Genomic DNA, 21,026 nt, shown 5'->3' on the forward strand with positions numbered 1-21,026 from the left:
TTCTGTTTACTAAAGGCAGCACTGTGAGTGGACCTGCATTGAGAAAGCTGTGCTTCCCTTTTGTGAGGAATGAGATTTTCTGCTTACCTCTTAGGATACGTCTATACTTAGCTCCGGGTCCGGCAGTAAGCAATCGATCTTCTGGGATCGATTTATCGTGTCTTGTCTAGACGCGATAAATCGATCCCGGAAGTGCTCGCCGTCGACGCCGGTACTCCTGCTCCGCGAGAGGAGTACGCGGAGTCTACGGGGGAGCCTGCCTGCCGTGTGTGGACCCGCGGTAAGTTCGAACTAAGATACTTCGACTTCAGCTACGTTATTCACGTAGCTGAAGTTGCATATCTTAGTTCGAAGTGGGGGGGTTAGTGTGGACCAGCCCTTAGACACCCTTAATACAAGGGTGAAATTGTTCTGGCTGCCCGGATTTCTCCTAGGAAGAGAAAGGGTTAGTTGGCTGTGCAGACAATCTGAGGCACTCTGCCTAGTTTATCGTCAGCGTCTGCACAGCCCCGGTCGCTGTCTAGTATCATAGGTTTGAAGTGGTAAGGGATTAGGGCCAGCACCGTGCTGGAGACAGTGTGTTTGTGAGTGAGGCTGGCTCCAGTAAGTGACGTGTCTGTACTAGCAGGGATAGTATCTTATGTCAGGCTCTGCTTGAGCCTTGTTTCCGCCGCATTTTTTTTTTTTTTTTTTTTTTTTAAAGAATCACGTGTATGTAGATCATGGGTTTAAAAAATTGTTTATTAAAAATGCAAAGAAATACTTATTCTGCTGAGTTGGAAAATTGCCCAGTCCTGAGCTGAATACTTAGCTCTTACAAATGTATGAATCCCCCATCTATTTTCCTTGGCAGAGAGATTTAGAAAGTGGCCAAAACCAATAGAATGTATAATGCTTAAGGACGGAGAGAGGCAGGTAGTGTTACCTAGTGGATAGAGCAACAGAGAGGTGTTCAGGGGACACACATTCTCTTCTTGGCTCTGCTGCTGACCTGTTGTGTAATCTCAAGCAAGTCGTTTTTGCTCCCTGCCTCAGTTTCTCCATATGTGGGAATAACGATACTTGACTTTTAATATACCACCCTGCCTCTTCATCTAAAAAGGAATCACAGGACCCAGGTTCAGCTCCCCGCTCTGCCATTGAGCGCTGTGCGACTTTGGGCAAGACATGTCACCTCTCTGCGCCTCTGTTTTCTGTCCCCACCCGTTGTCTGTCTTCTCTGTTTAGATTGCTCTTTGGGGTAAGGACTGTTGTGCAGTGCTTTGCACGGAGCCTAGCACAATGGGGCCCCGATTTATGTTCAAGCCTCTGGGCAGGACTAGAATGCAAATGATAGTAAAAAGAGCTGTATAAAATCAAAGTATTATTTTTAAGAGAAAATGTGTTTGCTGCATTTGTTTAAATCAGTATGAGCTTGCTGGGAATCATCTAGTGAAGCCCAGTTCTGACAATTTGCTACATTTTACACTGTTGGGAAATTTCCTAAAGCGTGTAATGCAATATTGTATTTGGGTTTTCGAGGTCATTGTTACACAGATTGTTCAAGCCTGGATGCATTTTTAACTGGACTTTGTCTAAAGAATAAACATAGCTGGGGTTGTTTTCCAGTCACCAGCTATAGCAACCAGATCAGAAGTTTGAGTCAGCAATCCTAGCAAAATTTCACATGCTGCTTTAGAACAGGCAATTACAATTTTCCATTTTTCTTGGGGGTTTTTTGCCATTTGAATTGTAATTGTATTAAGTGTAAATTGATTTGTGTGTGTCATATTTACTTCATAAATTATTCTGCTGACTGGTAGATGGACTTCGATTTTTCTGCCTTACTCTTTCACAGCATTGCTTTGAACCATCATGCTTAGCAGTTTATTCTACTGCTTGCTTATGTCTCATGTTGTTTCATATTCATATCCAGTATCCAGAGGAGACCATACCCCTTCTTGGGCTTGTCCTAAACTAGCAACTTACATCGGTACAACTGTGGCTCAGGAGTGTGGAAAATAGACCTAACTCCTGGTGTAGACACTGTTGACGAGAAGGCGTCTCTTGTTGACACAGCTACCAAGTACCTTTGCCCTGCGGGAAGCCCTCCTGTGGGAGTAGGTGGAGTCTTCACTGAAGTGCCACAGCGGTGCAGATACATTGGTGTAGCTGCACCACTGCAGCCTTTTAAGTGTAGACAAGCCCTTAGAATGGGACAGTTGTGTGTGTCTGCTCCAGAGAAACCTTCAGCAGAGAGACTGAGGTGAGGTGGCTAGTCACAGCACTATAGCCCCGCCTGTGGTTCAGCTCATCTAACTTGATCATAATAAAAACTACAGTTCCTTGTGTCCACTAGGATTTTACAGCGGGATAGCCAACATGTTTGTTATCCCACAATAAAAATACACCTTTTTGGCAGTGAAGACACAGTTTTATTCACCTCGTGTGCAGAAGAGAGAGCTGCCAGAATCAAAGGTGGTTGTAGGATACGGGGAGGGAATCGAGCATTGTGCTGGCCCAGATTTTTAAATGTGACTAGTGATTTTGGATGCCTAATTTGAGAAACCTTAAAGGGGCCAGGTTCTGAGAGGGTGAATGCTCAGCGCTTCCTGAAAATCAAGCCCTTTTTAAAATGTCTCACATTGGGCAGCCAAAATCATTAGTCACTTCTGCAAATCATGGCCTAGATTTTCTTACAGAAGCCGGGTAACTGTTGCCAGCTTTTTCCACTTTAGTTTAAAGGTCACTCATGAGCTGTTTGTTATGAATTATTACTACAGGCCATTTTGCTTCTCTATATGGCAGGCACCCTGGTGCCCAGCAACTTAAAAAAAATTCTTAAAAATTGCAACACTGCCAGTAAATTTCACACCCTAAAAATAGGTTCAAGATGAACTATGGCATATAGTGGGCAGCAGGGCACAGGAGGTCAATGGAGAAGTTGCTGAATCTTCATTATCTCAACAGCTGGCTGTTCCAATTCTGCTCAGCTCAGGTGGCAAACTGGGGCAAGAGACAATCTCCCAAGCGGACTGGTTCCATAAATCTAAACCCTAATGGTAATGCTAAATATCTGACCTTGATATATCAGCTAAAAATCGAGACCAAAACAATCCGGTACAGTATTTTATCAACTTTATCTGAAGCATTTGAAGTGTGTATGTCTTAAAGAAACAGTTTAAAATAAGATATTTCCAGCTTGAGGCAAATTGATATAGATGGTAGATTATATAATTTGTTCAATACTTACAAGATAATAGCATCACCTTACAGTACATTTGTCAATTCTGCGTAGGTGAGAAGTGATGAGTGCATAGGATTAATTAAGGGAATGCTTTCATTTAGGGATGGTGATACTTTATTGTGAAGATTTTTAGAAGACAATCAAGGAAAACTTATGGGTAGCTTACATGTGTAATGAGTGTGGCTACCTTCAAACAGTCCAGCCGGTGTGTGTACGTACTCACACACTGAAAATCAAATTTCTGCCTTCAACAACACAGTCCCATGCTGCTTGAGTTGAAATAGACTCTCAATTAAGTGTTAATATTTAGATTTAAATCCTCTGGGCCAGTCACTAGGGGGAGACAGTCGCACTTGAGATGATTGACATTTCAGGGAAGGGTAGTACACATTAATAAACGTTATTGTCCATTCTGCATACTTTAGGGAATAGGGTATCTCAGTGCTCACAAGTTGCCCTAAAAGGCTGGAATAGTTGGTGGTATTTGCCAGGTCTCTAAACTGAAAAGACTCTGAATGCTGCACTAGCAGAGATTATTGGTGTTAAATAGCTTTAAACAAGGATGTGAATCCCTGTGAAGAAATCCATCTAAACTCATAGCTCTTTTCCCCAGAAGACTTTAACGACCAAAAAGCTGCTGTGTGTCAGTGTTTTCAGCCCTCTTTGTGGCCACACTGCATGGAATTCTGCATCGTGGTCCTGCATCTGGCTGACAGGATTAACCTGTTCATGCATGTTACAACATTGGAAGCAGATGGGCAATTCAGCGCTGTGTTCAAAAAGTTATAAAAAGTTTTCTGTTTGTCCTTGGATAACTGCAATGCATTACCAAAGTTCATGAAAATTGGCTGAAAGGCACAGAAACCTAGTTGTTAACTTATTGGTGTTTATTGCTCAATAGGCTGTTTTTGCAATGAAAACCCTAGTCTTGTCTTTGAAATAAGAGAAGAATTTTTAATTAAAAATTCTTCTTATCTCTGGGAGGTATTTGGGTCTAATAAAAACCTTCAATTTGTGTTCATGCCAATAAACAATATGTGTCCAGCCTGTGTTAACATCTCTTATTGCATGTAACACAGTCTTTTTATGTGAGGGGAAGCAGTGAAAGGAGAGGAGTGCGCAACTGTAGTTTTTCTGGTCACTGTCTGGTTTCCCAGAGCTGTGAGTGTTCTTGTAGGCGTGTAAATGGAGGTAAACAAAAGGCAGCCATGTCTTGCTGATGGAGTTCTAAAAGAAACACCGAGTTATTGCCATATGGATGAGGACAAAAACTCCGTGACTTCAGACTTGTAGGAAAATATTGCAAGTTGATGGAGTGTACATTTAAAAAACAAAAAACAAACAAAAAAACTCGTACAGAGCAAAGTGTTAACAAGAGTCTCTTAAGAAGATTTAGTTTGTTTTCTTCATGGAAATTTTTTTTTGGGGGGGGTGGGGGAGCCTTTTGATGATCCAGCCTTAGTTATGCTCCTTCTTTAGGTGCTTTGCTGGTTTGGGGCTGAGTGGGAGTCTTTCAGTTGATGTGAAAAGGATCTGGTGAACACTACATGGAATATAAGTCATGGGTGGCTGGAACATCTCCTGCAGTCCTAGAATACCGCGTGCTATGCAGCCACCCGTTTCTTCATTGCAGAGACTCAAGTTAGTTTTTTGCTTATTCCTAGTGGTAAATCTCTTGTGAGAATTGTTGAGAGAGCATTTTCCAGAGTAGTAGCCGTTTTAGTCTGTATCAGCAAAAAGGAGGAGGAGTACTTGTGGCCCCTTAGAGACTAACAAATTTATTTGAGCATAAGCTTTCGTGGGCTAAAACCCACTTCATCGGATGCATGCAGTGGAAAATATAGTAGGAAGATATATACACACAGAGAACATGAAAAAATGGGTGTTGCCATACTAACTAATGAGAATAATCAATTAAGGTGGGCAATTACCAGCAGGGGAGAAAATACTTTTGTAGTGATAATCAGGATGGCCCATTTCCAATAGTTGACAAGAAGGTGTGAGTAACAGTAGAGGGGAAAATTAGCCTGGGGAAATAGTTTTACTTTGTGTAATGACCCATCCACTCCCAGTCTTTATTCAAGCCTAATTTAATGGTGTCCAGTTTGCAAATTAATTCCAATTCTGCAGTTTCTCATTGGAGTCTGTTTCTGAAGATTTTTTGTTGGAGTACTGCAATTTTTAGGTCTGTAATTTAGCGACCAGGGAGGTTGAAGTGTTCTCCGACTGGTTTTTGAATGTTATAATTCTTGACGTCTGATTTGTGTCCATTTATTCTTTGGCGTAGAAACTGTCCGGTTTGGCCAATGTACATGGCAGAGGAGCATTGCTGGCACATGATGACATAGATCACATTGGTAGATGTGCAGGTGAATGAGCCTCTGATGGTGTGGCTGATGTGATTAGGTCCTATGATGATGTCCCTTGAATAGATATGTGGACAGAGTTGGCAACAGGCTTTGTTGCAAAGATAGGTTCCTGGGTTAGTGTTTTTGTTGTGTGGTGGCTGGTGAGTATTTGCTTCAGGTTGGGGGGCTGTCTGTAAGTGAGGACTGGCCTGTCTCTTCAAGTGACTAGGTTTTAATGAAGATAATAAGAGCTCGTCATGGCCTGGCATGGAGACGGCCAGATAAATGGCAGTGATTAGATAAAAGCACTTAAATAGAGAATGCAAGGGTATTGGAACACAATTTTATAAAAGTAATCGGAGATGCAACATTTATTTCAATGCCTGAATAATATTAAAGAGAGATTAATATCCCTGAGCCCAAGGATCCTTTGGCATATAAGAAATAGAGCCAATAGCTATCACTTGCATCAAAACCAGAAAATAACCAACATAGAATGAAACCCAAACGAATCCCACCTCACCCACAGCTGCCAGCCCCCTTCATGACCTTCCATAGGTGAGAATTGCAGTGTGTCCTGAAGGTGCATGGAGTCAGGATTTTTCAAACTGAGCTCCTGTGTCAAGGTCCCATCACAGAGGGTCTTGTTCGCAGCTCTTTCTCAGAAACAAAGGGGGTTCCAGCGGTACACAGCTGTGGTAGTGTCTCATGGGGAGCCCTGTGTGCTCAGAGTCTTTAGCCCTGTTAAAGAAGTTGGCAGCTGCCTAGTCTGTGCGAATTAGGTACAGCCCTTGGGCTTGTCTGGGAGAAGTTTGGAACAGTTGGGTTCATGGGACACTGAAAGTGTTCAGAGAAGATTTTAAAGAAGTGCGATGATTGTGTGAAGCCTGACATCTTGGCTGACACACGGTGGATTGAACCAGTGGCTCTCCTCAGCTAAAAGCATGAGGTGCTATAGCTTGAGCGAAAGAGCCAAGCCGGTGAAGTTGGGGGCTGAAGCAATTCGTATCTTCTGTGGATCAGCACAGAGGGGGACCTGCAAGACTCAGCACTGAGTTACAGTTGCATCGTCCATGTTGGTAGTTTTGGGGACCTCCATAACAAAGTTCAAATGAGTCTCACATTTCTCTATTAATAGCAGCGAAAATGAGTTTTCAGAGACCCCCCCCAGGCCTGATGCCCTATGGTTTATCAGATTCAGTACAGTTAAATGTTCCTGGATGACTTCCTATTCTTTCCTTATAAAATTTCTTCATATTGTTTCTGAAATATTTGAATCTAATCACCATGGGAACTAACCAATGTTTAAATGTAAAGTTGAATCGCTAAGGCGCAATGTGTCAATTTCCTGAAGTGAGGCTATTGAGTACATGACATCAGGATAGGAATGTGGGAAGAAAATGTTTGTCCATATTGAGTGTGGTGTGTGTTACTTCTGCGTGGTCGGGATTGTTTTATGAACATCTGTAGCTTTAGAAGAAGGGAATGTGTTTTGTACAGGAACTCAAAGTTGTTCAATGGAATTCCATCTCTAGGACAGACAAGTGGGGTTTTAAATCTCTTGGACTGTACTTGTACTCAAACACATATAGATTTCAAAGTGGAATCGATATGCAGCTGCTGGTTGGTGCATGAAATCAAGCTGAAGGATAATATGGGAAACTAATTTATTTACTCTTTACATAAAAGAACTTCACCCTTTTATAAATGTCTTTAAAGAATCATTGCCCTTATCTGGCCCTTTCTTCATGCTTTTCATTATTGTACTAGAAACAATCACTGGAAGTTTCATGGTGGTATTGGATTGTGCTACATTCCTTCATCAGGTCATTTGGTTACAGCCTTGTTTCAACAGATCCAAAGAAGAAAGGTAAATTTCTGTAAACATGAAATAGGTTCTAAATGTGGTGTAGTCACTTGGGAGTAAACTTCATTGCAAAAGGGGCTGACAGAATTGCTTATATGGGATTTACCATTAGGAACAAAAAGGCTGGAGAAATTGGCATCTTATTTGACTGCTTTGCTTCTCGTGCTCTGAAGAATTTCAGGAATGTCTTGACTTCCTTTGGGGGGCTTAAGGCCAGTGTATGATTGCAAAGGCTAGAGAGTTGCTTTTCTTTGCGCCTTTTTTTCATTCATTCTCTCATTCAGCCTCTTTGCTTTCTTTGACTGAAGCTAATTAACTCTTGAAATAACAGTGAAAGTTAGAGAAGATGCTTTAAAAAGCCAGTGAAAGTGTTTTCATATTTCTTGATAGGGAAGCTGCACTCTGTGGAAGTCTAGAACACAATATAAAAGGTGTCACTTGCCCCCAGTGAATCCTCTGAAGTTCCCAAATGCCCTCAAATGGATTGAATTGAGGAACTGATGTTTGGGATGTAGTGCATGTTTGTCATTTATCAATATAAACACTGATTATAAGCCGAAGAAGATCATTCTTCGCTGCACAAGCATTTGCTTTTCAGTGTGCTCCCTGAAATAGCTTCCCCTGCACAAGAGCTTTGTGAGTAAGCCATCTTGGTGAGGATGGTGCTTCTAAAATCTGACTGATGGCTAAAAGCCACAATTTGTTACTCAAACAAAACTTGCAGAAGCGAGGAAGGTTCTACTCCATGTAGTGTGCTAGGATTTTTTTTTTTCCCCCCCGAGTGCCTTGATTAGCCCACTAAAATTGCACAGGCTTTGCGTCCATCAGAGCAGTCTGCAGGCAGCCGTGCATGGATTTTGCTGGAACTCAAGGTGTCATTGAAGGTCTGCAGAATTATTGGTCTAACTTATTGACTCTGGATGGAAAAAGAGGCTACAGATCAGCATCAAGTGAGCTCATCCCGTTTGCAATCTCTGGTTATAAACCAGAGGACCAGCTTCCATAGAATTTAACGGTCTATGATGATAGTACAAGGAAGGAAGTTAAGACTTTGCTGCCTGAACAAAACTGGTGTAATGAGAATAGGGAGAAAGAGCCACAAGCCTGACTTTGAAGTTCTGGCACATGTTTTAGTCAGGCCAAAAACTAATCACCTTTCCTGACCGAAGAGGAAAGGCATTGGCCACGCTTGCTGATGGATGCTGTCAGGCATTGGAAAAGTATAGGAGTACTGGTCGATAACTCAGCTTAGCACTAGCAAAATCAAGTCCTCAAAAACTGGGACCCCAACTGTCTGATTCAGATATCAATCTGCTTGCAGCCTAAAAGAAACTGTGTAGATGATCTTAGCAGCCTCTTACAATGGATAGGATATGGTGGAACTATTCAGGGCTAGTTTCAACCACTGGTGAAAGCAGATGATGAGAAACTCCCGCTGAACGCACGTGCAGGTTGGATTGAAGACTTCCAAACCCACGGTGCTGCCTTTTTTTTTTTTTAAGTGACACTGAGTTTTATGCACGGTGGAAGGAATGGAGAGGTTTTGGGACAGAAACACGGCTCTACTGCAATTACCATAGGCAATGAGCCCTGTTCCGCCAACCTAGACACCTTTTTACCAGCAACATCCACCACCTGACCTCTCTACTGCAGGGCTGGACCCATGCAGAAGGCTATGCTCTGGCCTGTCACACCACAGCAAGTTTCACCCTATGTGCTTATGCAGATGAGGACCCTAGTTAATAAAGGCTTGAGTTCTGAAGCTATACTACTCAAGCAAACTGCCACCTTTATTTTCGATCTGCAGCTCTTCTCCTCATTTAGCTCCTTCTGCCTTTCTTGAACAGAGGCTGTCTTGCTGTTGTTTGATTTTCTGATATGAACAAAGTGGAGGCCCTAGCATAAAGCCAGAAAATAATTTTTTTCTCTGAGACTTGAATTGGGATTTGGTGTCTCTTGCCTTTGGAGAGGAAAGATCTAACAAGACTTCCTTTTCCCCTTTGTGAGCCTGGTGGCAAGTAAAGGTTAAAATAACCCTACAAACCACAAAGTAGTAGAGAAGAACTTGGAGAAATTAACTTCCAAGCATACAGAATCTCCTTTTAGCTACCGTAGATGCATCAACATAACTCTTCCATTGAGCCTCCCACTTGCCCTGATAACTTGCTGACAAAGTGACTATATACAAAGTGACTGGGTTGAAATAGTGCCATTAAAATATTAGGAGGAACTTGTGCATTTCACTCCCATTATATATTTCATATCCATTACTTGCTAGAAATTGTAATGTAGTAGGTCACTTATATCTTGGCAGGTTTCTCCCATTGCATCTCCTTTTAGGCAGGACAGGGAATCCAGAATATTTTGATTTTGATTTATGGCAGACTTTAAAAACCATGTTTTACATGATCTGTCCTGGCAGTTTAAAGAAAGATTGTACCGTTTTACTTCCTTTCCTGTACATCCTGCCAAAAACACTGCCGAGCTCTTAAGCTTTGGTTAGTCGAGTGTAAGAGGGTGACAAGATGACAAACACATTCGTTTGTAGGGCAGAGGTCCCCAAACTTTTTTGCTCACTCTCTCCTGCCCTTATCTGGTCCACGCTCCCCTGGAAGCCGTGATGGGGGCTGGAAGCAGGCCTGGTGCAGGGGCCAGGGCCAGGAGCAGAGCTGGGGGCAGAGTGGGGTTGGCCTGTGTTTCCTCCCTGCCCTCCGTAGGGGCTGGTCCTGGACCTGCTGCGCCTTCCCCGAATGTTTAGTCATGCCCCCTAAAGGGCACACTCCATAGTTTGGGAGCCACTATTTTAAGGGCACAGTTTCTTGATGCCTGACCTTCAATATCATCTTGTCCATTTACATGCATTGCAGTTTTTCCAATTACCAGTGAATTAAATTTGGAATTGTGATATTTAGAAATGTCAAGCAGAATCAGTAGAAAAGCACTTTGGGCCCAGTCTTAATAGACTCAGCACATTTGAAAGCATATTTGAAATGTCCCTGCTGATGAAACTCAGAGGACCATGTGTGGCGGGTGAAGTGCTGCTGTTCAGACACTGAAGCTTTCTGGCAATGGCAGTTCACCAGAGACTTCTTATTTCTACATTGTTATAGGTCTATATTGCATGTTATAAACACACGACTACTCTCTCCCTGGAGAAGAGCTAGGAAATGAAGAGCCGTCTCTGACAGGGTTTTCCTGGGATTCAAAACAGTGGTGGAATGGGGTAGTGAGCAGGGAGATGGAATGTTGTGGACGCATATGAAATGGTGGGCAAGAATGCTTAGTTATCTCTGACATCTGATCGGAAGTATCTCCTCTCTTTGGTTGACTTTAACAGGAAATGCCTTTAGGATATATAAAAAAAACCTCACTTTTAAACTCTCAGATTTTCTTCCACTCAGATTGTAAGCAGCTGGGGGCAGAAACAGACTCTTTTTAGGTGTTTGTACAACTAGCACAATGGGATTGTGGTGCGTGACTGAACTCCTGAGTGCTATGGCAATACAAAGAAGAAATAATCTCATAATTCATGTCGATATAAAAGTGTGTTTCAGAGAGACTTAAGAGAAATATCCCAAAAGACATTTCATGGTGCTATGCAATAGCTTGCCCTCTATAAAGGCTGCATATCTGAAATCCAGTGATACAGGGAGAGAAAAAAGGCCTTCTGAAGATATCATTTGTCAAGCAAGGCAATGTCTTGGTTTAGTGAAGCAAGGAAACTGTGGAGAGACACCTCCTAATGAGTAGGGTTAATGGAGAAATGGTTGGCATTTGCCTATTAACTCTGTGGCAAGGGTCGGACAGAAGCATGCATCCCTTAGGATGTTAATAAACAAATCCCAATTGTGCCACACTCCATGCTTCCCTCCACACATTGAGATATATGGAGGCAAGTGCTGTGTGGCCATGCCTTGCTCCGATGCACAATTTCCTAACCTTTGTGGTGTTTTGTCCTCTTAGATACAGCACTGGTCTGTCTGTCTAATATAACACAGACAAGGTAGGTGAGGTAATATATTTTTATTGGACCAATAAAATATTACCTCTCACACCTCTCTCTAATATCCTGGGACCAACACAGCTACAACACCACTGCAAATAATATAACACACATCCCCCACTGGGTTTTTGTGATTACTAATCCAGTTTGAGCTCTGACTGTCCAAATTGCCTCGTTTGCGACCCAAAGAGCATTTAAACATGAACTGCAGGAGCAACAAGGCATTAAATGCTTTTGATTGATCTCCCTGGTGTTTTTATTAAAGAACCAAAACCTTTCTGAGACAGATATAGTTAGCGATGTAAAGGGGAAAAAATAATTACATTTTGGCTTTGTCCTTAACTGAGGTTACACAAAATAGAATTTCCTAATGGATGAATAATAGGATCCCCTCCTTTAAACAAAATATCAAAATGACCAGTTGAGCTGAAATTGAAATGCCCTATTTCCAGAAATTGACTGACTACTGGCAATGCTTTTTTCTTACTGGTCCAGGGTAGTGGTGCTAATGCTCACCTAGCTAAACCTTCTTGGATCAGATTTTACCTAGGCAAAGCAATGATTTGTTAAACCTTTTCCTGAGTGATCCTCTGCTTTGGGCCAACAGATTAGCCTCACTGGTGGGTGTGTGTGGGTGTGGGTGTGTGGGTGTGTGCAATATTTCAGTAAATCAGATAGTGTTTCCATGTCACTGAGCTGTTTTCTGTAAACAAGAATACTTACCTAGTGTTATGGACTTTGAGCAATTCTGGGCTTCTGTGGTCTTTCATGGGCTTTTTTTTCTAGACTTTCTTTGAGAAAGAAACAAACCCTATTCAATTTAAAATGACAGGAAATTATTCAAAAGAATTAAATCTTTATTGCATCCTTTTCCCAAGTTGCTGCTAATGTCTGTTAAAAATATATTCCCTATATTTCAAGGAATGCATTATATTAGCGGTTTGAGAAAAAAGTGTAATAATCTAATTCTTTTGAATAATTTCCTTGTTATCTTTAATTGACTTGAGCCCAAGTTTAAAAAAAAATAGTGGGGGAGGAGAAGGAATCACTACATAGATGTCTGTGGAAGCGGTGAAGTCTGAGTCATGGTGTGAATAGTGAATATAGAAGCCCCTGGTTATTGTCATCCCTGGTGAGTAGAGAGGATGCATTTCTTAATATGAAGTTCCTTTTTTAATTTTAAAAGAAAATGACTTAAAGCCTCCTGTCCTTTTTGAGACTGGCTGTAATGACATCACCACCGGTTACCATGGTTATATTATATATGTTCAGAATAGTTTAACAGCCACTGATTGACAGAAAACTTCAGAGCTTTTGTCTTGGGAGCCACCTAGTCTATTGACACAAAACAGAACTCAAGCTAATCTTCCTTCTACACATTCTGTGGTTGGTGTTCCCAGTGTTGTACTGAATTCTGGTTTTAGGGAGTTATAAACTTTATATGGCTTTAAAAACAAAAATGCTTTCAGCTGGTCTTGGTTGTACCAGGTATTTTTAACCTAAGGTGGAACTAGTCAAGACCCTGTCCCCTCCTCCCTTTGAGGACATGTCACTTCAAAGTGGTGTGAAGCCTTACAATCCAGTTTGATTCATTACTGGGCTTTGATCAAGCAGAGGTTGCTGTGCCAGCCTATTAACCTGGAAGAAGCTTGGGCACTGGTGACGGATGCTAATACCAGTAGACTGGATTTTTGTTTGGTAAATTCATGGTGTATAGATGTTAACTTATTTGTGGAGCACCTATAATGTAAAGGCTTTATAAATAGGGTGGAAAAATAAGCAAGGCACTCCTTATATCCGCAGGAATTCAGCAAATCGTTCAGCTCAAAATGTCATGAGGTTGATGCTCTTCAAATTCTTTTTTGGCCTATCGAAGTATACTTTTGCAGTTGACTTGCCAGCATTTATGCTCTTTCCTATTTTCCTCACTAAGATTTGACTTCTAATTTTTAAAGGATGCCTTTTTGCTTCTAAGCACCTCTTTTAGTCTGTTTAGCCTTGGTGGCATTTTTTGGTCTCTTATTTTGTTCGTTTGTTTTTTGATTGGGGTTACACATATAGTTTGAACCTGTCTAATGGTGTTTTTAAAAAGTTTCCATGCATCTTGCAGGCATTTCACTCCCTTTAATTTGCACTTATGCTGAGGGAATAAACAATTTTAGAAGCACTTTGTAAAGGTGGATTCGTTCAAGGCCCTTCAGAGATGAGACTGGATGCTCTTTAAGAGTTTTTCTGGGCCTATTAGGTATATAATGAAGTCCACTCCATTTAAGAGATTTGTTGTTGTTGTGCTGCACAAATATAGGGAAAGGGGTGTGACTTTGGAAAAAAAAATATTTTTTAAGACAGATGGTGATTTTTATGGACAAATACAGAAAGTCTATTTTCACCACCATGCTGACCTTTGGTATGTTTTGAGGTATTATTCAAGCCAAACAATCTATGCATACATTTTTTTCTGGAAAAAAGAACAGGAGTACTTGTGGCACCTTAGAGACTAACAAATTTATTAGAGCATAAGCTGTCGTGGACTACAGCCCACTTCTTCGAATGCATACAAGGTGCCACAAGTACTCCTGTTCTTTTTGTGGATACAGACTAACATGGCTGCTACTCTGAAACCATTTTTTTCTGGGTCCTCTTTGTTTCCTTCGTGGCTTATATCTCTCCCGTAATGGCTCTCTGATCTGTTATAGATACCCAGTAAGACAGACATGGCTTGGTTTTCATAATTATGTATGCAAATATGTATGCATAGTTGCTTATTTGGTACATGCAACTGCAACAATTCAGTGTGCAAGCACGGTCCTCCTATAATGTAAAATTACATGCACAAATAGCCATATAGGCATGTAACCACCTGTTTGCAAATAAATAAGTTATGCATACATTTGTATTTACAAGCCAAGTTAAGCCCTGTAGTTCTGAAAATCAGGCCCCAAATTTTGGTAAATTACCCATTATTCTGTACTAATTTTTATGCAATCTATTTTGACTCAACCTGTTCCTTGAATAGTTTTCATTTTAGTTATTAAAAGGGACTACACAAGCTATGAAGTGACACCTACACTGTGCTTTCTTCCTTAAAGGGATATTGTCAACCTATTTAAGTCTCCCCACCTTCATTCAATTTACTTTAACGTTGTTTTAATACAGAGGCTGCAAAGAATGCATTTTGCTACCAGCTTCAGTCACAGCGCTTGTCTACACTTACAGCGCTGCAACGGTGAAGCTGTAGTGCTTAGTGAAGATGCTACCTATGGCTTTAGCTACACTGGCGGTGTACAGCACTGCAACTTGCTGCGCTCAGGGGTGTGAAAACGCCCTCCCCCCCCGAGCGCAGCGAGTGCAGCGCTGTAAAGCACCAGTGTAATCAGAGCCTGCAGCGCTGCACGCTCGCTCGCAGTGCTGCAAGCTATTCCCCTCGGAGAGGTGGAGTACATACAGTGCTGCGACTACACTCGCGCTGCATAGCGCTGCCGCAGCAGTGCTGTGAAGTCCCGAGTGTAGCCACGCCCTAAATTGATGGGAGAGGTTCTCCCATCAGTCTAGGTACTCCGCCTCCCTGAGAAGCAGATCTAGTAGGGCCTACTCTGGGAGCTAAGTCGGTATAACTGCGTGGCTCAGGCGTGTGGGTTTTCCACACCCCTGAGCGACATAGTTATACCGGCATAAGTTTGTAGTGTAGACCAGAGCTCATCATGACCCATTACAGAAGGTTGCGCTGCAGCTGCAGGTAATTTAACACTCATTCCTAAAGCTGTGCAACTTCCTGCTGAGACTGTCCTGGAGAAAAACAAAAGGGTCCCACCTTGGTCCTTGTAGCTGTAGAAACAGAGGATAAGATGCTTGCCAAAGGGCTGTTTACGACTAAGAGCATGTTGCAAACAGCGCAGTTTATAAAGAAGTGTTTCTTTAAGACAACTACCCTTAAGGGCTATTTTTTTTTTTTTTAAACAAAGAAAACACATTTTTTCTGTATCTTGGGTGGACGGGTGGAGCAGATAAGACACCAAAGGGTTTTTTGGCATATTTGTTGGATGTAGATTTAGATTTTTTGGGGGGAAGCAAGTCTTACCCTTAGTCTGAAGCTTGCGCCAGAGAAGACCCGTGTTCTATGGGGGGGAGGGGCGAGGGTATGCCCCAGGCTCATTACAGAATTTCTCATGCTCAAGTATCTGTTGCTTCTTGGTCCCAGAACTACAACTACTGCTTTTTACATTTCCTTTCCAAAGCACTGTGCAAACATTACTCATCACAACATCCTTGCAAATTCTATTCTCCCCCCTTTAGAGAGGGGGTAGTGGAGGTTATACATTTGTGCCTGAGGTTATACAGAGAGTTGTCTGAGCTGGGACTAGAATTGGGGACTACCACTCCTCTGTTTGGTTCACTAGATGAGGCTGCCATCTAGGAGGTTTGGGTAGGGAAGTAAGAAAAATCTCACTCCAGTGAGCTTAGTGGAAAGTTGGGGAATATTATCCCTCTTTGGTTCGGTGGAGAAGATTTTATGGAATTCTTGATCTTGATGCATCCTTTGATTGTGCAATCATTTTCTAGAGAAGACCAGAAGATTATGTTAAATATAGGCTAGCAATCAGCAACTGTTTAAGATGGAAGCCATGTTATATATTACAATAAAGCAAAGACATTCATTCATAGCTTTCAAAGAAAAAACGGCATCCCTTACTTTCCTACACACAAGACAATTGTCCATTATTTGCTGCTGATTTCACTGGGTATTTAACAGGCTTAATTCTATAACAAATTGTCATGTAAATATCAACAGATCAAATGCAAAGGCTTTGCGGAGAGGCAGCAATATTGACGCTTCTCTGTGTCTGGGAATATTTGTGGCTGTTTTTTACTATAGTAAGCAACTTGTCAGAGGAGGACTTGGATGGAGATTTGCAAGTGCTGATAAAACCTTCAGGTGCTGTTAAAACTGAACTCTCCTGTGTGTGTTTTGAATATAATTTTCTGTTTTAAAGCTCCACTTTATGGCTGTTTCCCACCCTTTTAAATCTCTCCCATGATACAGATTAAACATTCTACTTGGGGGGGGGGGAAAAAGAGGTATTGGAGAATTAAACACCTCTTAAAAATATAAAGAGTTCCTCCAGTCTGTCTTCTCCACACTAGAGGAATTACCCAGTGCTGATGATAGATCAAGTCAAGTAACCAGGGCAGCTGACTTGGTGCAGAGCAAGATTTAACTGCAAGAATGGCTCATGGCAAACCATGTTCAGCACCATTTCAGAAGCCCTGGCTTGTCCTGGTCCATCCTTGTACTTAAACCTTGTTCAGCACCAGTTGTCAGTAGTAGGCTAGTTTCCTGGTGTAGACAAGGCTAAATTTACACTAGCATAGCACCTTGAATGCAGACCACTCTCCAAGCTTTCTCCAGAGTACTCCCACCAGTGAAATGGAGGCAAATCTTACCACCCTACAACAATTCAGAGAGGAAGTGAGGAAGATTTAATGCACATCAGAAGGTTACAGGCTGTAGAAAGGAAGGCGGATCCAGAGGTTTGGATGCTAGCCTGGGATTTGGGAGACCCAAGTTGAATTCCTCGCTCTGCCACAGATTTCCTGTGTGACCTTGGGCAAGTCACTTAGTCTCTCTCTGTGCCTCAGTTCTTCATCTGTAAAGTGAAGATAATAGCTCTGTCCTACCTCATGGGGTTGTTGTGCAGACAAATTTTAACGATTGTGCGGTGCTCAGATACTGTAGTAATGGGGACTAAGTGCCTTCACCTCAAGGTCTGCCTTGTAAAGTGGGCAGAATTCAACCCTGAAAGTGCATTGAGATTTTCATTGGCCACAAGGAGTCAGGAGCTAGATTTTTACATCTCAGCCTGATAATGACACTTCTAGCAGCACGATTGTTCCTTTATCACCAGGCTGGGGGATTGATTCAGTGTTGTTTACTGAATTGCCAATACCTAGATTTTCCTTGGAAGCAGCCTGTCAAAGTAATGACCAGGCCTGACCTTGTTTTAACCTGGGTGATCCCATGGTGGTATGGCTACAGCCTAAGAGGATAATACTAATTTGAAAACTTAAACTATTTCTGGTTGTGTGTAATGTGTTTATAGTTCAGCATCTCAGCAGGAGTTTAAAAAGCAACCTGCTATTTGTGGCTCAGTGGTGATGTTTCTGGCGTTTCTATTTATACTCTGTTCTTGATGTGTCTTGTTGCATTTGATTTCTCCTCCTACTTTTAACGTTCGTCTTTAAAATACCTCCTACAGAATGTCTATAACAAAGCTAGGATTTTTGAGACACAAGACTGTGCATGTCTGAGTGTGATCTGTTCATCTCATACTTGATCCCTTTTTCAATTAAAAAAAATTCTTTTGGTACTTTGGATCAGTGTAACAGTTTTTGGCAGCACTTCATTTTGAATCCAGTGAGAGCTTGTTATTACTTTAGCTTCTAGTTAGTATCAGTAGGACGATGAGAGACTCCTTGCTTGCACCCGTTCATGGTGGCTTATTTAACTCAACCCAGTTACTGTGTGTGCCTTAGTCAAGTTAATGGGGGGAGGGAAGAAGGGAATCGTGTTGAATGAAATTCACCCCTGTGCAGAGACCCAGCCTGAGGCTGATGTCCCACTTACACCTTCAGAATAGCCGAACGTGTAGAAATGTATATTCATTTATTATAATAGGGTTTAAGTGGGACTTTGGTGAGGCCCAGGGTGAATTTCACCCCTCACGAGTAATTCCCTCAGACCCCAAAGGAATCTCGTCCTTCAGATAGAATGTTCCCGTCTTGGTGAGGGGAGTGATTACACTGTATGCGGGTCCAGCAAAACACTAACTTCCTTAATGGTTAGGGCATACAAAATGTCATATACTCCACTTAGGCATGATGGTGAGTTTTGGAAGTGTATTTTCTTGGTAAGCTGGCCTACTAATAGTTCTGAAATGTTGGTTGCACTTGTGTTAATTTACCAGCATTGTTACACCAGGGAAATCCCAAACGTACCTGTAACAACTTTCCTGGGGCCCTGGGTTTTACTCGGTTTCCATGGTAAGGGAGACTATTCCAGCATCCCTCCTATTTAATGAGAAGGTACATCTCATAATGCTCTGTTTTGAGTTAAGTGGAGCCCACTCAGTTTAAGGTGGCACAACACATTCTATACCTAGGCCTTTGTGGGCTATATTCCTGTACTGAAGGTGAGGCCACACAAATCTCTGCAGGACGTTGTTCGTCACTTGAACATTACACTTCCTCCTAGGATGATCTTGTGGTTAAGGCACTGGATTGACACTCAAGGAGATCGCTGTTCAATTCTTAGCCTTCCCATAGACTTCCTATCCTATCTGACCTTGAGCAAATCTCATAACCTCTCTGTGGGTTAGTTCCCTGTCTGCAGAATGAGAATAATACTTCTCTGCCTCACAGGGGTGGGGAAGATAAATGAGTTAATTAAATGTGAGATGCTCAGCTGTTACAGGGCTGTGTTCCATGTAAAGTATGGATAAAGATAAAACATGCACACTAAGTAGTATACCCACTTCACTGACGCTCAGCAGCTAATCATGTGAAAATGTCTTTTCATGTATTTAACTTTGGTTTCATGTAAGCACATTTTGGTTTTGGATACTCAGGGCCAGGTCATGGGGAGGCAGAGACAAGGGAATGCATCTACTACAATGCCAACTGGGAGCTGGAGAAGACCAATCAGAGTGGTGTGGAACGCTGTGAAGGAGAGAAGGACAAACGGCTCCATTGCTATGCTTCTTGGAGAAACAACTCTGGCTCCATTGAGTTGGTGAAGAAAGGCTGCTGGTTAGATGACTTCAACTGCTATGACAGGTAATAGCTACAAATTTAAATTGTATTTCAAGTGGGAAAGGCTTGCAAATTGCATTAGTGATGTCCAGAAGCAGCCCAATTCAACTGGGCCCCATTAACCTGCTTTAATTGCTTGTGTAGATCTCTCAGAATTCTCACTTAAGAACTCTTTGCTTTCAGTATGGAAGCCACAAAAGGCACTTTTTGGGGTATTTTTTTTACAGGAAAGCTAAGCAATTCTGGCATGCTCTGAAAAATGTGTCCTGTACCATTGAGTGAAGAGCAATATGTTCTTCCAAGAGTACTTGGCTACATAAAGGAAAACATGGAGTCATTTGGAGCTGTCTAGGAAAACACCCCCCAAGATCTGTATTAGCGTTTGGGATGTTTTTGCTTTAATGATATTGTAAAGGGGTTTCTTTACTCCCTGTCCCTGCTAGCTGGGTTGAGGGTAGGATTGTAGTTTGGCAGAGACTGAGGGGATGGACCACAGAAGTACAAGTGTGTTGGGGTGTGGTGCTGTCTGTAGTCAGCTGTAGGGGAGATGGGCACTGCTGTGTGAAGGGTGTGGATGCGTTAAAGAGCTTGGATTTTAGGAAAATATGATCAAGCCTCATAAGTGTGGGTAACCCAATGCTGAGTTATCAAAAGAGAACAATTGCCATTTTTAAAAGTTTTCCTTAGTTTCAAAGTTTGAAGGAACACTGTCCACTAGTTCTGGGCCCATTTTTAGTTTAAAAAAATGTAGCTAAAAGGTAGTATATAAGAATTATAGCACTCAGAGGTCTGGGCAAAAACTTACTGGGTCATCAAGATGATGGTCTGGTTCTACGATTTAAATGCCAAAATAGAACTAATCCTGCTTTTGCAGGAAAATAGATTATTCCCAACTGTATATTTCCTAGTTCTTTTATCCTGTCTGATTTTAACTATTCTGAGACATGAGGTTTCCACTACTACTTGGGAAAGACCATTCTGGAGTTTAGGTCTCATACGAAATTCTACTTGAACTTATTTCCTGTGCAACCCTATTGAAATCCTTGGGGTTAAGTCAGGGCCAAATTTGGCCCTAAGTTAAAAAGTCTGTCCTATTCATTGAAGTTGTTCCTAGCTCTATCCCATTCCTCTTAGTAATTCTGCCCCACCATATAGCTCAGAAGTAATTCCTCTTATTCCTTCAAATATTTGTAGCTGGCTTATTTTCCCACCACACCCATCATCTTAGTTGCATAGTCAAGCTCCATATTCATTTAGACATTTACATTTTACTCTTTTTTTCCACCACCCAATAAATCAGTCCTTCCAGACTCCTTAGTCATTGTAGTGCTGATCCTCGTGAGAATGGGAACGTTTCACTACCATTTTCTATTTTCAAAACAGGAGTGTTTAGCATAACCAGATTTCCTCTTATAGCATATGCTCCCAAATACAACAGCACTGTGACAGGTGCATGGTATAACACAATGCCCCCATGCTGTAATGTACTGGTTCTCAACTTCTGCCATATTATTATCCTGTATTACAACAGAAGAATGTTTCTGGGCCTTCCAACCCCTCTCATCTAGTTGTAAAGAAAGAGAGGATGGTTGCAATCTTCTAAAACCTGTTCAAATGCCTAAGATTGGATGCTGAAAACACACTAACCCTGTGGCATGAGAACCAGCAGGTACAAACTGACCAGTCTAGTTTCATGGTCCACGCTGAGTGAGATACCAGGTGTTAACAAACAACATAAATGGTGAAAACTCCATTTTGAATTTTTAGAAAGATTTT

At 41.8% G+C, this 21,026-nt stretch overlaps 1 protein-coding gene across 1 annotated transcript in view; it reads left to right on the forward strand.

Annotated features, from left to right (window-relative positions):
• The window catches only part of ACVR2B (activin A receptor type 2B), a 155,497-nt gene that overhangs the window by 105,078 nt on the left and 29,393 nt on the right, over nt 1-21,026 (forward strand). Inside the window, exon 2 of the mRNA XM_054018810.1 lies at nt 19,067-19,274. Coding sequence (XP_053874785.1) covers nt 19,067-19,274 — 208 coding nt within the window. The remainder of the gene's footprint in view (nt 1-19,066; nt 19,275-21,026) is intronic.

This window comes from Malaclemys terrapin, chromosome 2 (assembly GCF_027887155.1).
Source record: "Malaclemys terrapin pileata isolate rMalTer1 chromosome 2, rMalTer1.hap1, whole genome shotgun sequence".
NCBI classification, from domain to species: Eukaryota; Metazoa; Chordata; order Testudines; family Emydidae; genus Malaclemys; species Malaclemys terrapin.